This window comes from Nyctereutes procyonoides, unplaced genomic scaffold (assembly GCF_905146905.1).
Source record: "Nyctereutes procyonoides isolate TBG_1078 unplaced genomic scaffold, NYPRO_anot_genome, whole genome shotgun sequence".
NCBI lineage: Eukaryota > Metazoa > Chordata > Mammalia > Carnivora > Canidae > Nyctereutes > Nyctereutes procyonoides.
Window position 1 is genome coordinate 47,872,436 of NW_026575020.1, and position 20,332 is coordinate 47,892,767.

At 54.7% G+C, this 20,332-nt stretch overlaps 1 protein-coding gene across 1 annotated transcript in view; it reads right to left on the reverse strand.

Moving 5' to 3' along the window:
- Positions 1-9,920: 9,920 nt before the first annotated feature.
- CACNG4 (calcium voltage-gated channel auxiliary subunit gamma 4) overlaps positions 9,921-20,332 on the reverse strand; it is a 60,742-nt gene continuing 50,330 nt past the window's right edge. The window contains exons 3-4 of the mRNA XM_055316201.1: positions 17,280-17,420; positions 9,921-12,937 (exon numbers count right to left, since the gene is read on the reverse strand). Coding sequence (XP_055172176.1) covers positions 12,399-12,937; positions 17,280-17,420 — 680 coding nt within the window. The 3' untranslated portion in view covers positions 9,921-12,398. The remainder of the gene's footprint in view (positions 12,938-17,279; positions 17,421-20,332) is intronic.

A 20,332-nucleotide genomic window follows, 5' to 3' on the forward strand; every position in this document is an offset into this window, starting at 1 on the left:
GTGTTGTGGTAAACCTTTCCACATCATTGCCCCCCCCCCTTTTAAAAGATTTTATTTATTCATTAGAGACACAGAGAGAGGGGCAGAGACATAAGCAGAGGGAGAAGCAGGCTCCCTGCAGGAAGCCTGATGTGGGACTCGATCCCGGGACTCCGGGATCACAACCTGAGCTGAAGGAGCCCCTCAACCACTGAACCACCGAGGCTTCCCTCCACATCATTGCCTTTAAGCTTCACACCAATCCGTGAGGTGAGTGTGACTATTACGTCCGTTTTACAGGTAAGGATACAGAGGCCCAGACACACGAAGCAACTTGTCCGAGGTCACCCAGCAGGGAGATGGTGAAGCCAGGCTTCAGAACCCAGAGCCCGAACTCTAAAGCAATGCTTGGAGCTGGGAGGAGAGGTCAGGATCTACTGTGGCTACCGGGAGCAAAAGTATCGTTTCCTCTGCCCTTCTAAGTCCTCAGTTTAGGCTCCCATCACTAGAGAAATGCATCCAAACTTATTCCCTGTAAGTTTTCCATGGCACGGAAGCCTTGGCACGGAAAACAAAGACCCAAAGGAAGGGTTAAATCTGAGTGTTTTTATGCCAGTGGGATGAAGAGAGGAAAGTTGGTGGAAAATCTGATAGGAAAACAAGAAGCTATGAACTAAGTGCCCTAAGTTGGGGAAACAAGATCTGTTCTGACCTCTCTTGGGCTGGGGGAGTCCTGAGTGCTCCATCCCAGTAAGCAGAGCATTAAAGACGGTTGGCCTCTTCCTTTGAAGTTGTCTTTGTGTAAATCTGCCACGATGGAGGTAACTCCAGGGGTTGCAGGTGATCACCCCCTACCCTCCAACCCCCCTACCCCTTGTTTGCAAAATTTCTCCAATCAGACCTTTTCTGCTCATTGAGGCCATTGTCAGCCCCCCCCCCCGCCCCCGTGCACCTCTCCAGCACCTTGCTGGGCCAGGGCAGGGGCTCTGTGGAAGCTGGCTTTTGCTGGGAGCCAGGGCTGAGAGACATCTGTACCTGCTGGGTGGGCTCTCCCCTTTCCAGGGCAGGGGGAAGGAGGGCGTCCTGGGAGTGGGAACTAGCCTGCCAGGGATGGAGCAGCCACCTGGGCATCAGAGCCCTGCTCTGCCCTCTGGGATTCCCTCAGGTCATGGGCCTCCCTAAGCTGCCCTCCTGCGTCTCTAAATGAAGGCAGTGCTGGCCGGCTGGGGTGCTGGCCAGCATCACAGATAATGCTGTTTACCAGCTTAGCCTGGGCAAGGGGCTGCAGACAGAATTATGTTGAAGCCCAAACCCCAACGTGATGGTGTTTGGAGGTGGGGAGGTCTCTGGGAGGTGATTAAGTTAGAATGAGGTCATGAGGGTGGGCCCCTCGTGATAGGACTCCTGTGCTTAAGAGAAGAGATACCAGAAGCTTGTTCTTTTTCCCTGCCACGTGAGGACTCAGTGAGGTGAGCCCAGGAAGAGGGCTCTTACCAGAACCCAACTGTACTGGCACCCTGATCTGAGACCTCCAGCCTCCAGAACCAGGAGAAAGTACATTTCTGTTGTTTAAGTGAGGTATTTTGTGTTCTGAGCTACTAGAGTAAGCAGTCATCCAGGATGGCTGGTGATATTATTATTATTTACAGGCCACAGATGGATCAGCTTTCTCTGATGGGCGATAAGCCTCTGGACAGTAGAGACAATGAGGCCATATGACCTACTCCTTCTGGGTGCCCTCAGAGAACACCCCCAGATCGGAGCCCAGGGTGGGATCTTCATAGATGTTTGTTGAATGACTGAGGGATGGCCGGATGGACAGATGCACTAAAAGAAGGGGACGGAATCAAATAATTTATCCCACCAGATGATCCAGAGGACTTTTTAAATTTTTTTTTTATTTATTCATGAGAGACACACAGAGAGGCAGAGGCATAGGCAGCAGGAGAAGCAGGTTCTCAGTGGGAAGCCCGATGCAGGGCTTGATTTTAGGACTCCGGGCTCACGACCTGAGCCAAAGGCAGATGCTCAACCACTGAGCCATTCAGGTGCCCCCCAGAGGAACTTTCTATGTGGTTTGAGGCCATAGGGACATTAGAAATGGTAGCTTGGACCAATGGCTAATTTGCCTCAAGGTACTGAGGGACACCCCCGGAGGGCATCATCATTATCCCTGAGGTCAAATTCAAAAGGAAGCAGCCTCCTGAGAGCCAAAATTTTTTACAATCTTTAGATATGCCCCAATGAGCTAAACGGGAGTTGTCTATGTTTTATTTGTCTAAATGAACCAGTTTTCTTTTTTTTTTTTAAGATTTTATTTATTTATTCATGAGAGACATAGAGAGAGAGAGAGACAGACAGAGACACAGGCAGAGGGAGAAGCAGGCTCCATGCAGGGAGCCCGACGTGGGACTCGATCCTAGGTCTTCAGGATCACGCCCCGGGCTGAAGGCGGCGCTAAACCACTGAGCCACCCAGGCTGCCCGATGAACCAGTTTTCAATGGTCCCAAATGACTGTTCTTTTTCCAAGAAGGACCAGACACAAGTAGGGGAAAGAAAACGTCTCCCAGAGGTGGACCTCATTCCGAGCTGGGGCTACAGCCCACCTGGGAGGGTGCTGACTAAATCTTCCTTGGCAACATGCTGATCTAATTTTGAGCTCAGCCTTAATTAGGCTGCAGCATGGCCTTGAGCGTTTGATCTTAAGATACTCTAAAAAAGCATGGTGCCACTAGTTGGTCCAACCTCTTTACACCACTTTATCTGCTTCCCTACACTGTTCAGCTCAGACCTTCTGCTGCATCGGGCTTGCTGCCCCCAATTCCATCCTCTGAGTCCAGCGGACCAGGAGCTCTTCCATCATCAAGGCCGAGGATGGCGCCACTCTGACCTCTGCTTCTGTCATCATGTCTCTTTCTCTGACTGCTGCTTCCCTCTTTCCCTTAGATGGACTCTTGTGATGACACTGGGTGCCCCCCCCCCCAGACAATCCAAGAAAAGCTCCCCATCTCAAGATCCTCGTTTTAATCATATCTGTGAAGTTCCCTTTGCCACATAGAGTGACATCTTTGCAGATTCCAGGGATTGGGACTTGGACATCCTTGGAGGCCACTGTCTGGGCACACGTGTTGATTAACAATTTGCTTGATTTTCTCTGGCCTCCAATTGCAGCTCAGATGCAGGAGAGGATGGAAGGTGAGAAGAAGAGGGTTGGGGTCTTCCAGGAGGGAAAAGAGGTCAAGGGAATGGGAGGCGTTGGCAAGGATGAGTTTAAACGATGATTTTTTATGGCCCTGCTACCAGGAGGGTCAATGTATTGGGGGAATATGGAGCAGTCAAGGCCCCCAGAGGACTTGAGAGGTTGGAGAACAGGTAGGGGGTGGTAAGGGAGAGAAGGGGTGGTCAGAGAGGAGACACTGTCCCAGAAGATTATGGGGCAGAGGGGGGGCAGACAGGGGTGCTACCAAGATCCAGGTGGGCGACAAAGGTCATTGGGCTAGAAGGAAGGAGAACTGTGGGACCAGGGAGTTGGGGTGGTTGGCCCCATGGATGTTGATGATGGCAATGAGTTTATTTCGGCTCAGTGGGCCCACGGATGTGGGCTGCAAAGGTGAAGCCTCTGATGAATGTGAAGGAGTGGCCCGGAAGGCATTTGAGAGATGATGATGATGAGAAGGGGCTCAGGGTGGTTTACCCCAGGACCTCAGAGAAGGCTTTCTCCTAGGAGGGTGGAGGAATAATGGCCTGGAGGTGTCAGCATCCCCACACTTCCCTCTCCTGCTATTACAAGTCCAAGGACATGAGTTCATGACCTTCTCTGACCACAGACTTCTGTTCCTGAGGTTGTCCTGGCAGTTTTGTTGGAAGTTGCAAGTTTAAAAATATCTGTGTCAGGTGTATGAGCCCCAGTCTTCCTCTGGACCCTAAGGTCCCTTGGATTCCATTTCTCCCTTTGCAGCCCCACATCTCTCGGGACTGAGGATGGGGCTGAGCAGCCAGGAATGTCATGTTGGGAACCTGGGCAGGGAGCCCCAGCAGAAGGGACAGCTATCACCAGGAGGACAGGGATGAGGGTGTCCTTGGAAGGGAGGGTGGTTTCATGTGCCCCCAGAGGTGGAGCTGCAGGGAGCTCCAGAGGACACAGTGGGGACAGAGGCCAGAAGGGAGGATTGGTGGGTGGAGAAGAAGCCTAGGGCAGGCAGGGTACCAGAGGGATGGTAGTAGGAGACGGGAGATTGCATCTTCCAAAAAATGGCCACAGAAGTATTTCTGTGGCCACATGTTCTTCCAGAACCTTGTCACTCCTTGCCAAGAGTGCAGATCATTTCCTCTCTCCTTCAATTCCAGTGGGTCTTCACCCTTAAAGTGCAATGGAAGTGACTTCTGGGACTTCCACCTTTCTCTCTTGCTCTGGAGACATTGGCACTTGGACCCAGCCACCATGCTGTGAGGAACCTCAGGCCACACAAGAAGCCGGGTGTAGACAGGCTGAAAGCTGCAAGTTGAGTGTTTGCCAATAGTCAGCGTCAACTGCCAGACCTGTGAGCAAATAAGCCTCTAGATGATTCCAACCCTCAACCATTGAGTCTTCCAGCCAAGGCCCCAGACACTGTGGAGCAGAGATTATGCCATCCTGATCCTGTCTCTATCAAGCATCCATGACCATATTTAATGGTTGTTCAATGCCACTAAGTTCTGGTGTAATTTGTTACACGGCGCTACTAACGCATACGGTCGGAGAGAGGAAGGAATTACATTTAGCCTGGCTGAGGATGGCTGACTGTGAGGCGTGGTGGAATGAAGCAGCCCCAGCCTTTCGAGAGAAACTTGGCACAAAGCTGCTTCCTAGCCACTGGGGAGGGGAGGCTGTTATCCACCCCCAGCCCATACACCCAGGTGTATGTGTATAGACAAGATCCTGAGTGTATTTCAGTGTGGACAAGGAGCCTGACCTTTTCATCGGCCTCTAGGATAAGACTGAGCCAGAAGTCCATAGTGAGAACTCACCGGATCTTAACAAAATGCATCCCGAGAATCCCAGCACTTCAGCCCCATTCAGCCACCATTTAAGATCTAGGGGGCAAAGAGGTCACGTCCAGCAATAGGACACCAGTTAAATCAATGGCAGCACCTCTGTTTTATGTGGACATTAAAGATCATGGTTTTGAGGGAAGGGGTGCCTGGGTGGCTCGGTGGATTAAGCATCTGACTTTCGATTTTGGCTCAAGTCATGATCTTAGGGTTGTGAGCCCTCAGTCGGGTTCCACATTTAGTGGGGAGTCTGCTTGAGATTTTCTCTCCCTCTCCCCCTCCCCCTACTTTCATATCAGCTCTCTCTCTCTCAAATAAACAAATCTTAAAAGACACCCCCCCTAAAAAAAGACATGGGAAGATTCCCATGATGAGAAGCAGTGAACAGAGGCAAGGTATTAAGCTGCACCCCGACACGCATTGGTGTGCACTGCATAGTTATAACTGTGTTTATGGCTTGGGTGTGGGATTTTGGCTGTCATTGTCTTAATTTCTCTGTATTTTTCAGATTTTTAAAGACAAAAGGGAATACTCTTAGAATTAGGAAAACATAGCATTATTTGTCTTAAGAAGGACCTACCTCAGAGCACCTGGGTGGCTCAGTGGTGGAGCATCTGCCTTTGGCTCAGGGCGTGATCCCGGGGTCCTGGGATGGGTCCTGCATTGGGCTCCCTGCAGGGAGCCTGCTTCTTCCTCTGCCTGTGTCTCTGACTCTCTCTGTGTGTCTCTCATGAATGAATGAATAAATAAATAAATAAACAAACAAATAAATAAATAAAATCTTTAATAAAAAAAAAAAGGACCCTGCCCTTTGCAATTTAATTTGTGTGTCCTGGAGGTGCCCCAGGGGTCGACGTCTCTCTGAGAAAACTTATCAGGGGACGGAGGTCGGAAGTAGGTCCCGTCCTGCAGTTGTAAGCACAGGGAAAAGCACTCGGAACCCTCTTCCATGGCAGACTTCTGTTCCTGAAGTTGTCTCTGGGGTTTTGCTGGAAGCTGCAAGTTTAAAAATATCTGTATCAGGTGTGTGGGCCCCATGTCCCCCTTTGGATTCTAAGGTCCCTGAGTGCCTCTCCTGCCTTCAGCCCCTCACCCCACCCCTCCTGCCTAGGGAGGGGCAGCCAGGGGTGCTATATTAGGAACCAGTGCAGGGAGCTGAAGTCACTTGCTGGCTCTGAGCTCCCTGCAGGGAGGCCTCCCTTCCCCGGCTCCCCCCTCCCTCACCCAGGCCTCTCCTGTGCTAGCCTCACGCTGGGGGACCCAGACCTTCTCGTGCAGCCCAGCTCCCAGGGCACCTGCAAGTGGTCGGGACCGGGCTCTTGCCTGCTTCCGGGGGACACTGTATCGTGTCGGATGGGCTGGATGACAGGTGTCTCCCAAACCAAAATGCAGTAGGCACAGCACCCCGCAGGCCTGGCTCTCAGAGCACCACCTCCAAGGGCTGTTCTAGAACAGTCCATCTGGAGAAACTCCTTGTGTGTTGTCAGTCAACAAACACTCCTGAAAGCTCACTCCTGATGCTACTGCTGAGCTGGGGCGTTTACGACTGTTTTTTTGTCCCGGTTTTCTTTATTCTCCCAATAACCCTGGGAGGGAAGCACCACCTTGTCATCTGACCCTGGAGGAGGGTCACTGGGGGCCTTGCCCAGTGCTGCCTGCGGGAGTCGGTCTTCCTGGCTCCAGGCCACCCCTGCAGCTGCCGGGTGGGTGCGGGCAGGGAGGGCTCCGCAGCTGTGCAGTCCCAGCAACTCAGGCTGGGCCGGGTTTCTGGCCTTGTTCTCCGGTGGCCTGTTTGGTTGGATTCAGGCAGCCTTTTGCCCCCAAACCCAGGCACCCCCACCCCCGCCCAGGACAGGTGGCTGGTTTCCCATCTCCTTCCACAACAACCAATGTGTCGCCAGAACTGTTGGCTCAGAAGCGAAGAGGAAAAGGCAAAAATCAGGGACGCCCAGGTGGCTCAGCGGTTGAGCATCTGCCTTCAGCCCAGGGCATGATCCTGGGGTCCCAGGGTCAAGTCCCACATCAGGCTCCCTGCATGGAGCCTGCTTCTCCCTCTGCCTGTGTCTCTGCCTCTCTCTCTTCTGTGTCTCTCATGAATAAATAAATGAAATCTTAAAAAAGAAAAAGGCAAAAATCAGAAAGTGTTGCGGGGAAAGAAAATCCTGGACATAAGTGAACGAGTTTTCCTACTATGTGCACAGCCTATTTGTAAATACCAAAAGCTCATATGTGATCCTGTGCCAGGGACCTTCCCGGCCAGTACCTTAGTCTCCCTCGCTGTAAAATCAGGCCAGTGCGTGGTTTTTGGCATTATTGACATCTTGGGCCAAGTCATCCTAGCGGGGTAGGGTGAAGGCGCCGTCCTGCGCGTCGTAGTATGTTCAGGAGCGTCCCTAGCCTCCACGGAGAAGAATATCACCCCTGCTTGAGAACCACTGGGCTAGTGGCGCCTCCCTTTTAGGGGTGTTGTGAACATCCTCAAAAAGGATTTCCTTCCTTCTTCTTATTCTTCTTTGATCCCTCTCTGCCTCTTTGGGCTTATTTCCTCTTCTAGGATGAGTGCGTCAAATGAGATGATTCCTAAAGTACCGATCACTCCCGCTGGGCATAGTGTCCAGTGATTCTGTGGTTCTTGTTTGGGTCAGGGTGCAAGCTCCAGCCTGTTCCTCCAAACCTCGGGAGAAGGGAGCATGGGCCCATTTTGCAGATGGGGCATCAGGAGCAGAGAAGAGGCCAGATGTCCCGCTGGAGCTGAAGGAGGGCCCAGGCCACACAGAGGTGGGTGCAGTCCCAGACAAAGTGTCAGGGTCAAGTGGGCACTCCCCAAAAGATTGGCAGTGGCGGAGGCAAAAGAGGGAGGTACTGAAGGACACAGACCAGGGAGCCGAGACTGGCCAGCTGTTCCCCTGAATGCCCCCCCCCACCCTGCCACCAACTGAGACTGGCCAGCTGTTCCCCTGACTGTCCTCCCCGCCGCCCTCCCAGACTGGACTACATTTCCCATCTTCCCCAGCTCTTAGAGATGTGACTGTGTTACTGAGTTCTGGCCAACGGCCTACGGGCAGAAGGGAAAGTCATAACTTCCTGGTCCATTGAAACTCCCCACAAGACCCCCCCATTCCCAAGATCACCTGCCCTCCGTCTTCTCCTTCAGCCTGCTGGACGTCAATGCCAGGGCAACGTCGGAAGCCTATGTTGAAGATGAACGGGCCTCCGCAGCATGAGCCTTGACCTCTGGATGACCGTGTGGAGCACAGCAACCTCCCACCCCCCGCCCGGTTGGGTGGACTTGACATGAGTGAGAGGTAGACTTCTGTTGCCTTAATCCGATCTACGACTAGGGGGTTTTGGTCATGTTGTTGTCCTGCTCTAAGTGATAGAGTGAAGGGAAGAATGGGGGACCCGCTGGACCGGAGTGGGGCTCACAGGGGCATTTTGGTTAGGGAAGAGGAACACCCACTTTTGTGTCGGTTCTTGTGGCTCTAACTGCAAATTCGGGTGGCTGAGTTTTTAGTGGAAAGAAAGTCGTGACCACGTGAGCCCCACGCAGGAGGCCGTAACCCACCCGCTTAATTCAGACTGCTGTGGGATTCCACGAGCATGGCTGCAAAGCTTGTGCCCAGCCAGAGGTTCCTGAGGGCTAAGAATAAATAGGCAAGGAAGTTCTGGCACATGGCGCTCGTGATGGGTGGCGTTGGCTCCGGCTGGCAGAGCCATGGGCCCAGAGCTTGGCAGGGGGTCAGTCGGCGGTGGGGTGGGGGGCTGAACTCCCCTGGCCCCAGTACCTGGTGGCTCAGCGCATCTGGGACACGGGTTTCCCCACACGCCCATCTCGGGTGGGAGGGAAGAAGGGTCCAAAAGCCAGGGCTGGAAGTTCAGCCATTCAGGGAGTGGTTCCTGCAGCCACCAGAGCGGGGACGGGGCACACTCAGCCGCCCTTTGCTGGCACCAGGCTGAGAAAGGCCATCCTGAGGTTCAGAGTTTAGAGCTTCTAGGTTCCAGGAGGAGCAGCAAAGTCTCCTCGGGGAGGAAAACTCGAGGTTATGATCCCGGAAGACAGGGGAACGTGTGATTGATCTAGAAGTCCCCTGGACTGCAGCTTGGGCAAAACTAGGGGAGGCCACCGATCATCCCCTCGACGTGCCTCCTCGGAGGGGACGGCTGACGCATCCCACCAGTGCCCACCTGCCCGGGTGAACGTGCTGGGTTACAGCGGGTGCCCAGTGCGACCGGCTGGGGCCTGTGGCAGGGTGTCAACATTGCTCTGATCAGGGGGGTCACCCTGTCCCTCTCTCTGACCCTTACCTCACTCTTCCTTGGTGACTGGGGGCAGTGGTGGCCGGCTGCTGTGCCCGAGATTAGGTGGCTTGGTCCCATTTGGCCTCTGGTGGGAGCCCCATTCTCCTGTCTCGAGTACCAATCATTTTGGTACTTGGCTCTCCTTTATTTCTTAATTATTTCAAAATTTGGAGGGCAAAGGAGGCTGGACGCCTTAGAAACCCAGCCAGGCAGCCTGGGGCCCCCGAGGCTATGGTTCCGTCTGTCTGGCCGCCACCCTGCAGGTTCTGAAGACAGGCCTGGCTTGCTCAGCTGCCCAGATGGGCGCAGCGCACCCAGGGTGGCCGGTCCGTCCGCCAGCCCATCTGTGCAAAGGCGCCTCGGCGACACCACCCAGCAGTCTGGAACCAGCCGGTGGTGCCGGGGAGGTGGCTGGTGACCTGGATGAAAGCCAGAGAAACCCACCTTGACCAGAACAGGATCCGCCCTCCCTCTGTCCTCTCCTGAAGGGTCCGCTGGGTTCCCCGGACTCCAAGTGCCCACAGAGACTCGTGGGGAGCTCTACCCATCCCCCCCACATCAAGAAGAGAACATTTTAAAAATGTTTTTATTTAATTAAAAAAAAGACAGAACTAACAACCCAAAACCAGTAGTAGGTACAGGATTCACAGGTGCTTAACTGGCGAAACACACAGGGGCTGGTTGGAGAGGGCGGTGGGATGGGAGGGGGCGGGCACAGGCCACCGGGTCCCCCCCCTCGAAGGACGCAAGGTCTCAGACTGACAGGTGGCAGGGAGCCAGTCCGCCCACACCCCCAGGCAGGCCTGGCTGAGAGGGGGTGAGCGGGGGTGGGGGGGTGGAGGGGTGCGGGGGGGACCAGGGCCGAGTGAGCGGCCAGGAGCTGGGGGAGCAAAGCTACGAAGACCAGGGGCGCTGAGGTGGTTCTGCTCCTTGCTCTTCTGTCCTTCTTTGTTGCTTCTTTCTGCTCTTTCTTGGTCCCTAGAGCGGGCCCCACATTCTCTGCCTGGGACTGGGCAAGAGGTAGGAATCGCTAGAACACGGCTTTCTCCGACGACGTCCAGGGCAGCAGGTGCGGGCGGGTGACGGACGTGGAAGAAAGGGCTCGGCTGCGTCGCTTCAGGAAGGGACAGAAGAGCCTGGGGACCTCGCTGGGCGATGGGTTCCCAGATCTTGCCCGCTTCCTTCGAGCCTGGTGAGATAGTGTCATGGATGGGGTCGGGGGGGGGGGTGGCCGCGGCGGGGGCAGGACGGGCCGGGGTGGCCCACGGTGGCGCAGGCCACGAGCCCTGACATCCAGCATTCACTGCGGCACGTGCTTGGACCAACCACCACACAAAGCCAACCTCGACGGCAGGACGGGGTTTCGAGCAAGCACTGAGGGGCCCCAGCACACCGCGCCTCAGCTGGCCCGCGCTCCGGGGCTGTCGGGTCGGGGGGGGGGGGTCCCTGCGGAGATCTCCTCTTGGGGGCAGGGGTGTGGAGGAGGATGGCGATGACCATGACCCAGATCTGAACTCCTAGGGGTGGGGTCCGCCCCAGGGGGTCGCTGAGCAGGTGGCTGAGGTAAGAATTTGCTTGTCACTTCTAAGTATGACAGCTACCGGGACCCCAGGCGACCGCTCGAGATGGGATTACCAAGTCTCAAAAAGTAAGAAAGGAGTTGTCTTTAGAAAGCACGTGTTTTTATATAAAAGAGGGGGAGCTCCCGGTTCTGGAAAGGTTTTCTTGGGAACCCACACAGGCTTCCACGTTCTCCGCTTGCTTGGGGGAGGTGCAGGGAGGGGGAGATGGTTGCGCCCCACAGCCGTGGAACCACCCCCAGGATCCCCAGCGTGGAGATGTCCCTCTCAGGCCCAGGAGGCGGGGAAGCAGAGCGCGGCCACCTCGGCCACCTCGGCCACCTCGTCCCAACTCCCCCGGCTGAGCCCTTCGTCGTCGGGTGGTGGCAAGACAGATCACGATCCTAGGAGTCGGGGAGGGGGGCTGCTGCTGCCTCTTTTAGGGTGAAGAAATGAGCGTCACTTGCTCTCCTGGCCTTCACTGGCAATAAACCATCATTCATGACCATTTGGGAAATGGATGTTTGTTCGGAGTTTTTGGTCGCTGTTCACCCTCGGGTCTTCCTTTCTTGTACAGAAGTCCGGGCTCCCGTTGCCAAACACCAGTGGGGGTGGGGGGGGTCTGGCCTTTCCTCTCCCCGAGGAGGGACCGAGCTGCTCCTCGGCTCGGTGGGGAGGGGCACAGCAAGAGGCCATATGGCCACCCATCCTCGGACCCGTGGAATCTTCCAGACTCTCAAATACCGTCAGCATGTTCTGCCCTTTCAGTGTGAGGCAGAAACTTCTCAAAGCGGGTGGGAATGCCGGCAACAGACTCTGGCCTTGACCTCACACCCAGGCCAGCCAAGGCCTCCCCGCCTCTGCGGATTGTTCCACAGGCCTCGGTCTCCTCGGGTTGAGGGAAGCTGGGCCCAGAACAGCACAAAGGCCAAAGCACCAGTTGGCCACAGGGCTTTCTCCTCAGGATTGCTGTTGTTTCAACGACTGGCCGCTGTCAGACAGAGAGAGAGAGAGAGAGAGAGAGAGAGAGAGAGATGGACAGGAAGGGGGCAAGTTTCGGCTTCCTCGTTTCCCGGCTCACGGACACGGAAACCCCAGGTCAGAAGCAGCTGACCAGCGTCCAAGGCTCCCGTGCACCTGCTGGAAGCCCTGCCAGCGGCCCCGCACCCGGCCAGGGAGGGGGGGCCCCGAAAGCCCATTCTTCTGGCAAGATTTGTTTCCAAGAGGAGATAATGGCTCAATTTTATTTTCCCGGGTTGAGCAAGGCCGTGCAGCCTCAGGAGATTTCAGAATCCTGGGGCATCCAACACCTTTTTTGGGGGGGGAGATAAAGTCAGCCTTCTGCTTTCCATTCCCGGCTCCCGGGGCTTCCCTCCAAGCCAGCCCAGCCCCTGCCACTTTCTGGAGACCCAGGGAGGGGTTGGGTTTGGCATCAGTCCATGGCTGGTCCATCTTAAGGGTCAGGTGCCCTCCTGTGGGATCCAAACGGCTGTTCTGGGGAGAGGCCGGTGCGAAGAGAAAGGGGCAGCTCACACGGGGGTCGTCCGCCGGTTCAGCATGCTGACGTGCAAGCCTTCCTTCAGGTCCTGCTGGAAGAAGTCATGCACCTGCAGGAAGCTGGCCTCCTGGTCGGGGCTGTAGCTGGCGGCGGTGGTCACCTTCAAGGGCTCCCTGGACAGCGTGTACATGGACAGCTCGCCCATGGGGATGGCCCCGGTGATCTTCAGGCCCACCGGAGACGCTGCCCGCGACGGAGAGGCCTCGGTGGACCTCGAGCTGGACCGCGAGCGTCGTCGCCGGTACCTGTAGCTCGGCATCCTGGCGTAGGGAGACGAGGAGGGAGCCTTCAGGAACTCCCGTTTGGTCTTAAATCTCAACTCTTTATTTTTCTCAATGTAAATGTTTACCGCCAGGACACCCACGGTCTCGGCCACAATGAAGGACAGCGCTCCAAAGTAAAAAGACCAACCGTAGTTGTAATGGTTTTTCTTGTCTTCATCGCGCTTGTCGCTGGGGTCACCCGTGTTGCTGGAAATGTAGACGATGATGCCGATGATGTTACTGAGGCCTGAAAGAGAAGCAGAAGAGGGGGCGGGGGGAGCGAGGCGGAGGTTAGGCCCCCAGCTGGACAAGCAGAGGAGGGGCTGGTGGCCACACTCCCTTGGATATATTCTGGTGGTGAACTTTTCTATTAAGTGATTAGTTTGGAATGGGCAATAAAGTCAAAGTTTAGATAAAACACAGGCACTTTGTTACCCAGTTCCCTTCCTGAAGGCGGCTACTGTTTTTATATCATGGTTATATCCAGTCTCTCTCTCTCTCCCTCTTTTTCCCTCTCCCTCCTTCCCTCCTTTTTTCTCTCTCTTTCACACACACATACACACCTATTTTTTCTTTTTCTCTTTTTTAAGATTTATTTATTTATGATAGACATAGAGAGAGAGAGAGAGAGAGGCAGAGACACAGGAGGAGGGAGAAGCAGGCTCCACACTGGGAGCCCAACGCAGGACTCGATCCTAGGACTCCGGGATCACACCCTGCGCCAATGGCAGTTGCTAAACCGCTGAGCCACCTAGGGATCCCCTATTTTTTTTTTTCTTTGCACAATACTCTTCATCCCCTTGCTTCTTCACGGAATAGTCCACCTAGTAGACGGTTCTATGTCAGGACACACAGAGCTATCTTTCTAAGTGCACGTGGCACCTGCCGTGTGGACATCTGACCAAGCGTCTGCTGTGGACATTCAGGGAGCTCCCAGCCCTCTGCTATGACAAAGTTGTCACGGACACATGGACATCCCTGTGTCCACACCATTGCACATATGCACGAGTACAACTTCGAGACGAATTCCTTGATGTGAAACTGTTGCCTCATCGGGTATGTGCATTTAAAAACCTAAAAATAAGCTTTCAGGATGTTAGATTTATTGCAAAGTTGTGACGATAGTACAGAGAGTTCCTTTCTACCTCCTTACCCGGTTTCCCCCATGAACATCTTACATTACCAGGTACATTTGTCACAACGAGGAAACCTGGAACCCCCCCCCCCCATTATGTTACTACTCACTACCCTCCAGGCTTTCCTTGGATTTCACTGAGGCTTCCACTGGTGTTCTTTTTTCTCTTCCAGGATCCATCCAGGATACCATGTTGTGTTTCGCGTTTTGAATTCAGAGTTACTGCCCAAGAGCCTTCCATAGGAGCACAAAATGTCTCAAACAAAATGTTGAAAATGTCTCAACAGCCTATAGTTTGTTACGTGAAACTGCTGGATCTTTGCCAATCTGAGAGGTGAGGTACAGCCACCTGTTGCGGTCTTTATTTGATTTAATCTTTCTAAAAAGTTCATTTATTTATGAGAAACGCACACAGAGAGAGGCAGAGGGAGAAGCAGGCTCCCCACAGGGAGCCCGATGTGGGACTCGATCCCAGGATCACGACTTGAGCCAAAGGCAGAGGCTCAACCACTGAGCCACCCAGGCGTCCCCGATTTAATCTTATTATAAGTGAGGTTACGTAGAGCCAAGCTGCCTGGGTTTGAATCCCAGTTCTACCAACTATCAGCTGTAGAAATTACTCAGCTTCCTGTGTCTCAGGACTCTCATGTGCAAAATGGGAATCCCAGTGCCATGCACTTCATAGGGTAGACGTGAGGATTAAGTGAGCTAATATATACAAAGCACAACAGCACCTGGCACACAGTGAGTGTGCTGTACATTCCATTATAACCCACTGGGTTTTATTGTAAAGTGGTGTGTCATGTGCTCTATGCCCTGCCCATGTCCTTTGTCCATTTGCCAACAGGCAGTGATCCCGGTGTGGATGGTGTGCTTCAGGTTCTCCCAGACTTTGAACCACATGCCTCTCCCCAGGCTCTGACCATTTTCCACCTTAAATACTTTATGGGCCTAAATCACCTTACTGCTGGGGTTGGAGTGGTCTGGAGCTGGCCTCTGTGCCCTGCCACTGACCCCTGGCCTGCCACTGCCTTGGCCCATGATCAAAGCTTCCATAACCCAGGAGTAAACGGGAACAAACGAACATTGCCTTGCTTGTCTGCCAGGATTGCTCCTTGTTGTCACTGCCTCCTCTCCTCTCTGGACCCATGCTTTTAGCTGATCGTCCCTGGGTCCCGGGACTCCGCAGTTCCTCTGGTGACCCAAAGCATCTGGATATGGCTTTGTATGCTTCCTCCTGGGGAAATGGGCAGCTGCAGAGAACACCTCACTTTGGAGGCTGACAATGCTGGGTATAGCCTGTGTCTTTGCCACCGTGTGACTTCAGGGAAGCCACCCAGGCCTGACTGCTTCCTCAGAATCTGGGATGATGTGGTTGTGCTCACGGAGCATCTGGCACCATGGCCTTAATGTGTGGTAGTTGGTGTTATTGCCTCTCTTCTTTCCCGGGAAAGGAAAGGGGACAGTACTCAAGCTTCATGGCAGGGACTTCTCCAATGGTTTACACCTTCAGAAATCTGGGGGCTCATGGGACACCTGGGTGGCTCAGTGTTGGGCGTCTGCCTTTGGCTCAGGTCATGATCCTGGGGTTCTGGGATCGAGTCCCACATCGGGCTCCCTGAAGGGAGCCTGCTTTTCCTTCTGCCTATGTCTCTGCCTCTCTCCCTGTGTCTCTCATGAATAAATAAATATGATCTTAAAAAAAACAAAGAAATCTGGGAACTCAAAGGAGGAGAGAGAATGGGGTGTGCCCCTGTCCTTCCACCTCTGCTCCTGGAGGGGACAATAAGGAAAGGGATGGGGACCTGGCCAAGAAGGAGACCCTACACTCAGATTCTCCTTGCCAACACACACACATGCACACCTTGCACCCTTGACCACACATACAGCCTCTCAGACACACACACACATATACACATTATTTATTGCCTTGGAAGGATGCAAAAGTGGAAGTGATGGAGGGGAAGGAGCAGAAGAAGCTGGTTGACAGATTTTGAACTTGACAGATTTTGAACTTCCCTTAACTGCTTTGGCTCTTCTCTCTCACAGAGAAACTGTGAGGAGAGGACAAGATGGGGTTGGACACTGTGAGGCCCCTCCACCCCCTCCCCTGTCCCCGCTGCCATCCTCAGAGAAGGAAGCAAGACCACTAATGACCACCAATAACCACCGCCATTATTGGGATTCCCATTGTCATCATCATGGGACCTCCTGACTGTTTTAGGATGCAGAGCCCAGGCCAAGCTAGGGCAGCCCTACTAGACCAGGGTAAGAAAAAAGATGCTTTGAAAGCAAGAACACTGTTAAGGCCTTGCAAGGAGCTATGGTAACAATTTCGGAAAGAATCACTGAACTCAGGGCGCCTGGAAGGCTCAGTTGGTTAAGCATCTGCCTTGGGCTCAGGTCGTGATCCCAAGGTCCTGGGATTGAGCCCTGAGTCTGGCTCCCTGCTCCCTCTGCACCCCCACTCTGGTGCTTGCTCCCTTGCTAGCTCTCTCTCTCTCTCTCAAAGAAATAAATAAAATCTTAAAAAAAAAAAAAAAAGAATCACTGAACTTTGTAACAGATCTCAAGCTTATTTACTAGAAGGCTTAAGACATCAGGCGGGTCCTGTTTCTCCTGTCAGGGATCCTTGATGCAAGTTGATCTGAACTTCACAGGTGCTGCCCGGAGCCTCCAGGATGCCACTGGCCAAATTCTGCCCTGGCAGGTGCCCCCTCAAGACTCCTCTGGAGACTCAGGCCAGGAAACCTGGGCTTTTCTCCTGGACTCTGTGTATTGCACCTGCCGGCCACTAACCAGCTGTGGGACCCACTTCCAGCCTGGATTTTTTCCATGTCTGCAGTGGCAAGAAATGTCCTGAAGTGTCTCCATCGAGGTTCAGAGGAGCGACAGTGTGAAGGGGGCAGGGGGTGTGTTACTGTCACCTACAGCTCTGTCGGTTTTCACTGGGTCTCACTCATTGGGAGGCTCCCTGCCAGTTCTGTAGCCCCTTCACCCTGTCCTCACCTGGTCAGTTCCTTTAGGTCCTGGCTTCCCTGGGTACCTCCATGGCCCCCTATTCAGCCAGGCTTCCCTGTTCCAGGCTGCAAGGCCCCAGCACCGCGCCTTTGTGGCACTTTGCACACTCGGACTTACTTATTTTTTTGGTCGAGGTGAAGTTCACTTAACATAAAGTAACCCTTTAAAGCTCATAATTTAGTGGCATTAATACATCTACAATGTTGCACACTCACCACCGTTACCAAGTTCCAGAATATTTATCATCATGCCTGAGGGAGACCCCGTGCGGGTCGAGCAGTCGCTCCTCACTCCCTGCTCCAGCCTCCACACGTGGACTTTTGAGATCCATCTCGAATGACAACTTTATGTCTGTCCCCCTCCGTCCCCGCGCTGCCCTGTGCACGCACCGGGATGCACACCCTGTGCGGAGGGAGCAGGGCTGGCGGCTCACCTGCAGCCACAAAGAGGATGCCCGCGCTGAGGACGATGTTGTTCCTGCGGCTGTAGAACCTCCCGGCACCGATGCAGAGGCCGCCGAGCAGCAACAGGATGGTGCTGAGGATGGGGAAGACGCTGGAGGCGCGCACGATACCTGGGATGGGCAGGAGACAGAGCAGAGGGCAGTGAGATCGCCTGCCATCCTGGGCACGGCCACGGGGGCCCTTCCCCTGACACTGAAGGTTCCCATCTGGCCCTGGGGATCACGGTGGGTTGGGAGCTGACCGGGTGGGGGCAGCTGGACCAGACTGGAGTCACCTCTGCCCATAGCTCACGTAGGCTCTCCCTGGGCGTGGGTCATGCTTCTGCTGGCCCAAAGGCAGGCAAGCTTCTCTGTGGCATCAGGGAGCTACAATGACAGCCAGGAAAACACTGGTCTGCCTTCCATTCAGAGGATACTGCACAGCGCACGGAGCCTTTCACGGACACCATCTCTAAGAAGCCTCTAGAAGGCTGGGAAGTGGTGTCCACAAGCTTCAGCTCTGATGGGTAGCTGAGAGCACAGGATTTGGCATCAGGTGGTCTGGGTCTGCTCTGTGACCTGCTGGTTATGTGGCTTTGGTCAAATCACCTCTCCTGAAAGTGAGCTTCCCCATTTGTGGGAAGCAATTCAGAGTAGTGCCTACATCCTCTGGTCGGTTTTGTACGTCTAAGGGGCTTAGCACAGGGCCCGGCCGAAGCACACACGTCCTAAGTGACGGCTTTAATCTCTACCATCTTCATCACTGTCATCACCCCCAGGTGACAGACAGGGGTGCGGAATCACAGGACATCCTGAGGCCACAGAGGAGGAAGTAGCTGACCAGTGGGACATACGCGGACCTCGCTGTCCAGCAGAGCTGGGTTTGCACACTTGCTCCCCATCGACTAGGGGGATGACCAGGGCAGCTGACGTCTGACAACGTCAGTCCCCTCTTATATAACCTGGGGAGAATCGTCATACCTATCGGTGGGGGTTGCATTACACCCCACTTCCCGCCCCCGGATGTGACCAAGTCCTAAACACGGGTACCTAGGAATGTGACTTTTGTTTGGAGAAAAGGTCTTTGCAGATGTGATTTAATTACAGATCTCAAGAGGACACCATCCTAGGTTAGGGTGAAGGTTCCCATCCGGCCCTGGGGATCACGGTGGGTTGGGAGCTGACCGGGTGGGGGCAGCTGGACCAGACTGAAGTGGTGGCTCCCGGCCTGCTGGTTACTCCCTGCAGGACACCAGGTGGCCTGGAGTCATCTCTACCCATAGCTCTGCCCATTGAACCCAAATCCAATGACAAGCACCCTCGTAAGAAGAGGAAGAGTCGCGGGCAGAAGACGAGGCCCACAGGGGAGAAGACAGAGGCAGAGAAGGCAGTGAAGTGGCCCCAGTGGAGGAGAGCCACCAGACTCTGGGAGAGGCAAGGACAGATGCTCCCCCGGGGGGCTGTGGAGGGAGTCCAGCCCGGCCAGCCTCGCACTGTGAGAGGGGAAGTTCACAGTAAATTCCCATTGTTTTAAGCCACCCCGCGTGTGGAATCTGATCATGGTGGCCCTAGGAAAAGAATACACTATGTGCACTTCGTAGGGGTTCAGGGGATGCGGGTCCCTCTTCCTTGGCGTCTGGCTGGGAGGAAGACCGGGAGGAAGGGCAGTGGGGCATCAGGAGGAGCCCCTGGCTCAGCCTCCCTGATGCACCCGCAGGTCTCCCAGCCCTGCAGAAATCCTAGCTATGTGGACCTCGGTGGCCCCAGCAGGGGACAGTGAGCCAGGGGAGCCCTCGCAGGCGCCAACTCCTGAGCCGGCTGAGCCAGTTTGTGGCCTCTCAGCCTCTGAAGGCAGCATTTGTCTCCTTTCTTGTAAGGCCACCAGTGTGTGCCCTGCTTCACAGAGGGGGCTTTGTTGGGGGCATTAAATAAAGCTCTTCTCTCCAGCACCTCCTCCTCCTTCCTCCCTTCTCGCAGCCACAGGCCCCGGGAGGTTTCCCGTGGGCTTTGGAAACATGCCTCTGAGCCATGCTGGCCAGAAACCCTGGGATCGGCTCCCCTTAGATGTCCTTGTTCCGCTGACGGGTCGGAGGGGCTGGGGAGAGGAAGCCCAGTGCATCTAAGGTCCCTGAGGTCAGACGTGGCTCAGAGCCACCCACCCTGCCCAGGTAAGTCACGTGAGGGCCTGTCCTTTGCCACACTGGCTCATCCCAGAGTTCCGGATGTGCAGATGCCAGCGGGGGCTGCTGTGGACACTGGTGCAGGTCGGTCACGCAGAGCTGAGGCACGAGCAGGGCTGAGGTCCAGCCCATGCCTCCTGGCCAGATCAAGCCCTGGCGAGAACCTGTGTCTGTCTAGAGGATGGGCATCTCCTTCTAACGTACCCTCAGGCACACCATGGCCTCCCAGCGGCCCTGATACCAGCACTGAGGGGCTTAGTGCAGAAATTAGCTACCTAATGGGAAGTGCAGAACCTGGGGAAGAGGCACCAGACACAGGGCAGGGTGGATGGGATTTCTGGGGCCAGCGAGGCTGGTGGAAAAGACATGGGGGGTAGGGTGTGGGCTGGTGACCCCTCAAGCCTCACACCTGCCTGTGGATCCACAGACCAGTGGAGGGGGGCACCAGAGCCCCAAGGCTGGAGGGAATCCCTGTGACAGTTACGGAACTCAGTGCACAAGCCTGGTTTCTCCAGACTTCAGAATGCGTGACCTGCAGCTTGACCTCATTCTTGAGTTGTCGAAGACAGGGTATGAGAAGCACAGCCCCACAGTATCCCGTGGGATACCCCATGCCTGGACCAGCTGCCATTCCAACAGGCTCTCTCACAGGCAGACACCATGGAACCTTCTGTGACCTTCTCTGACCTACCTGTTCTCCGCTGGAATGTCAGCAGCAGGACGCAGAGCTCTGTTTTGGTCACTGCTGTACCCCACATGCCTAATAGGGTGCCTGGCAGGTAGTAGGCCCATTATCACTTTCTGCTACAGGGTGAATAAATGAACTCTCACGGCGCCTTGTCTCACTCTGCTGTGCGTCTACAT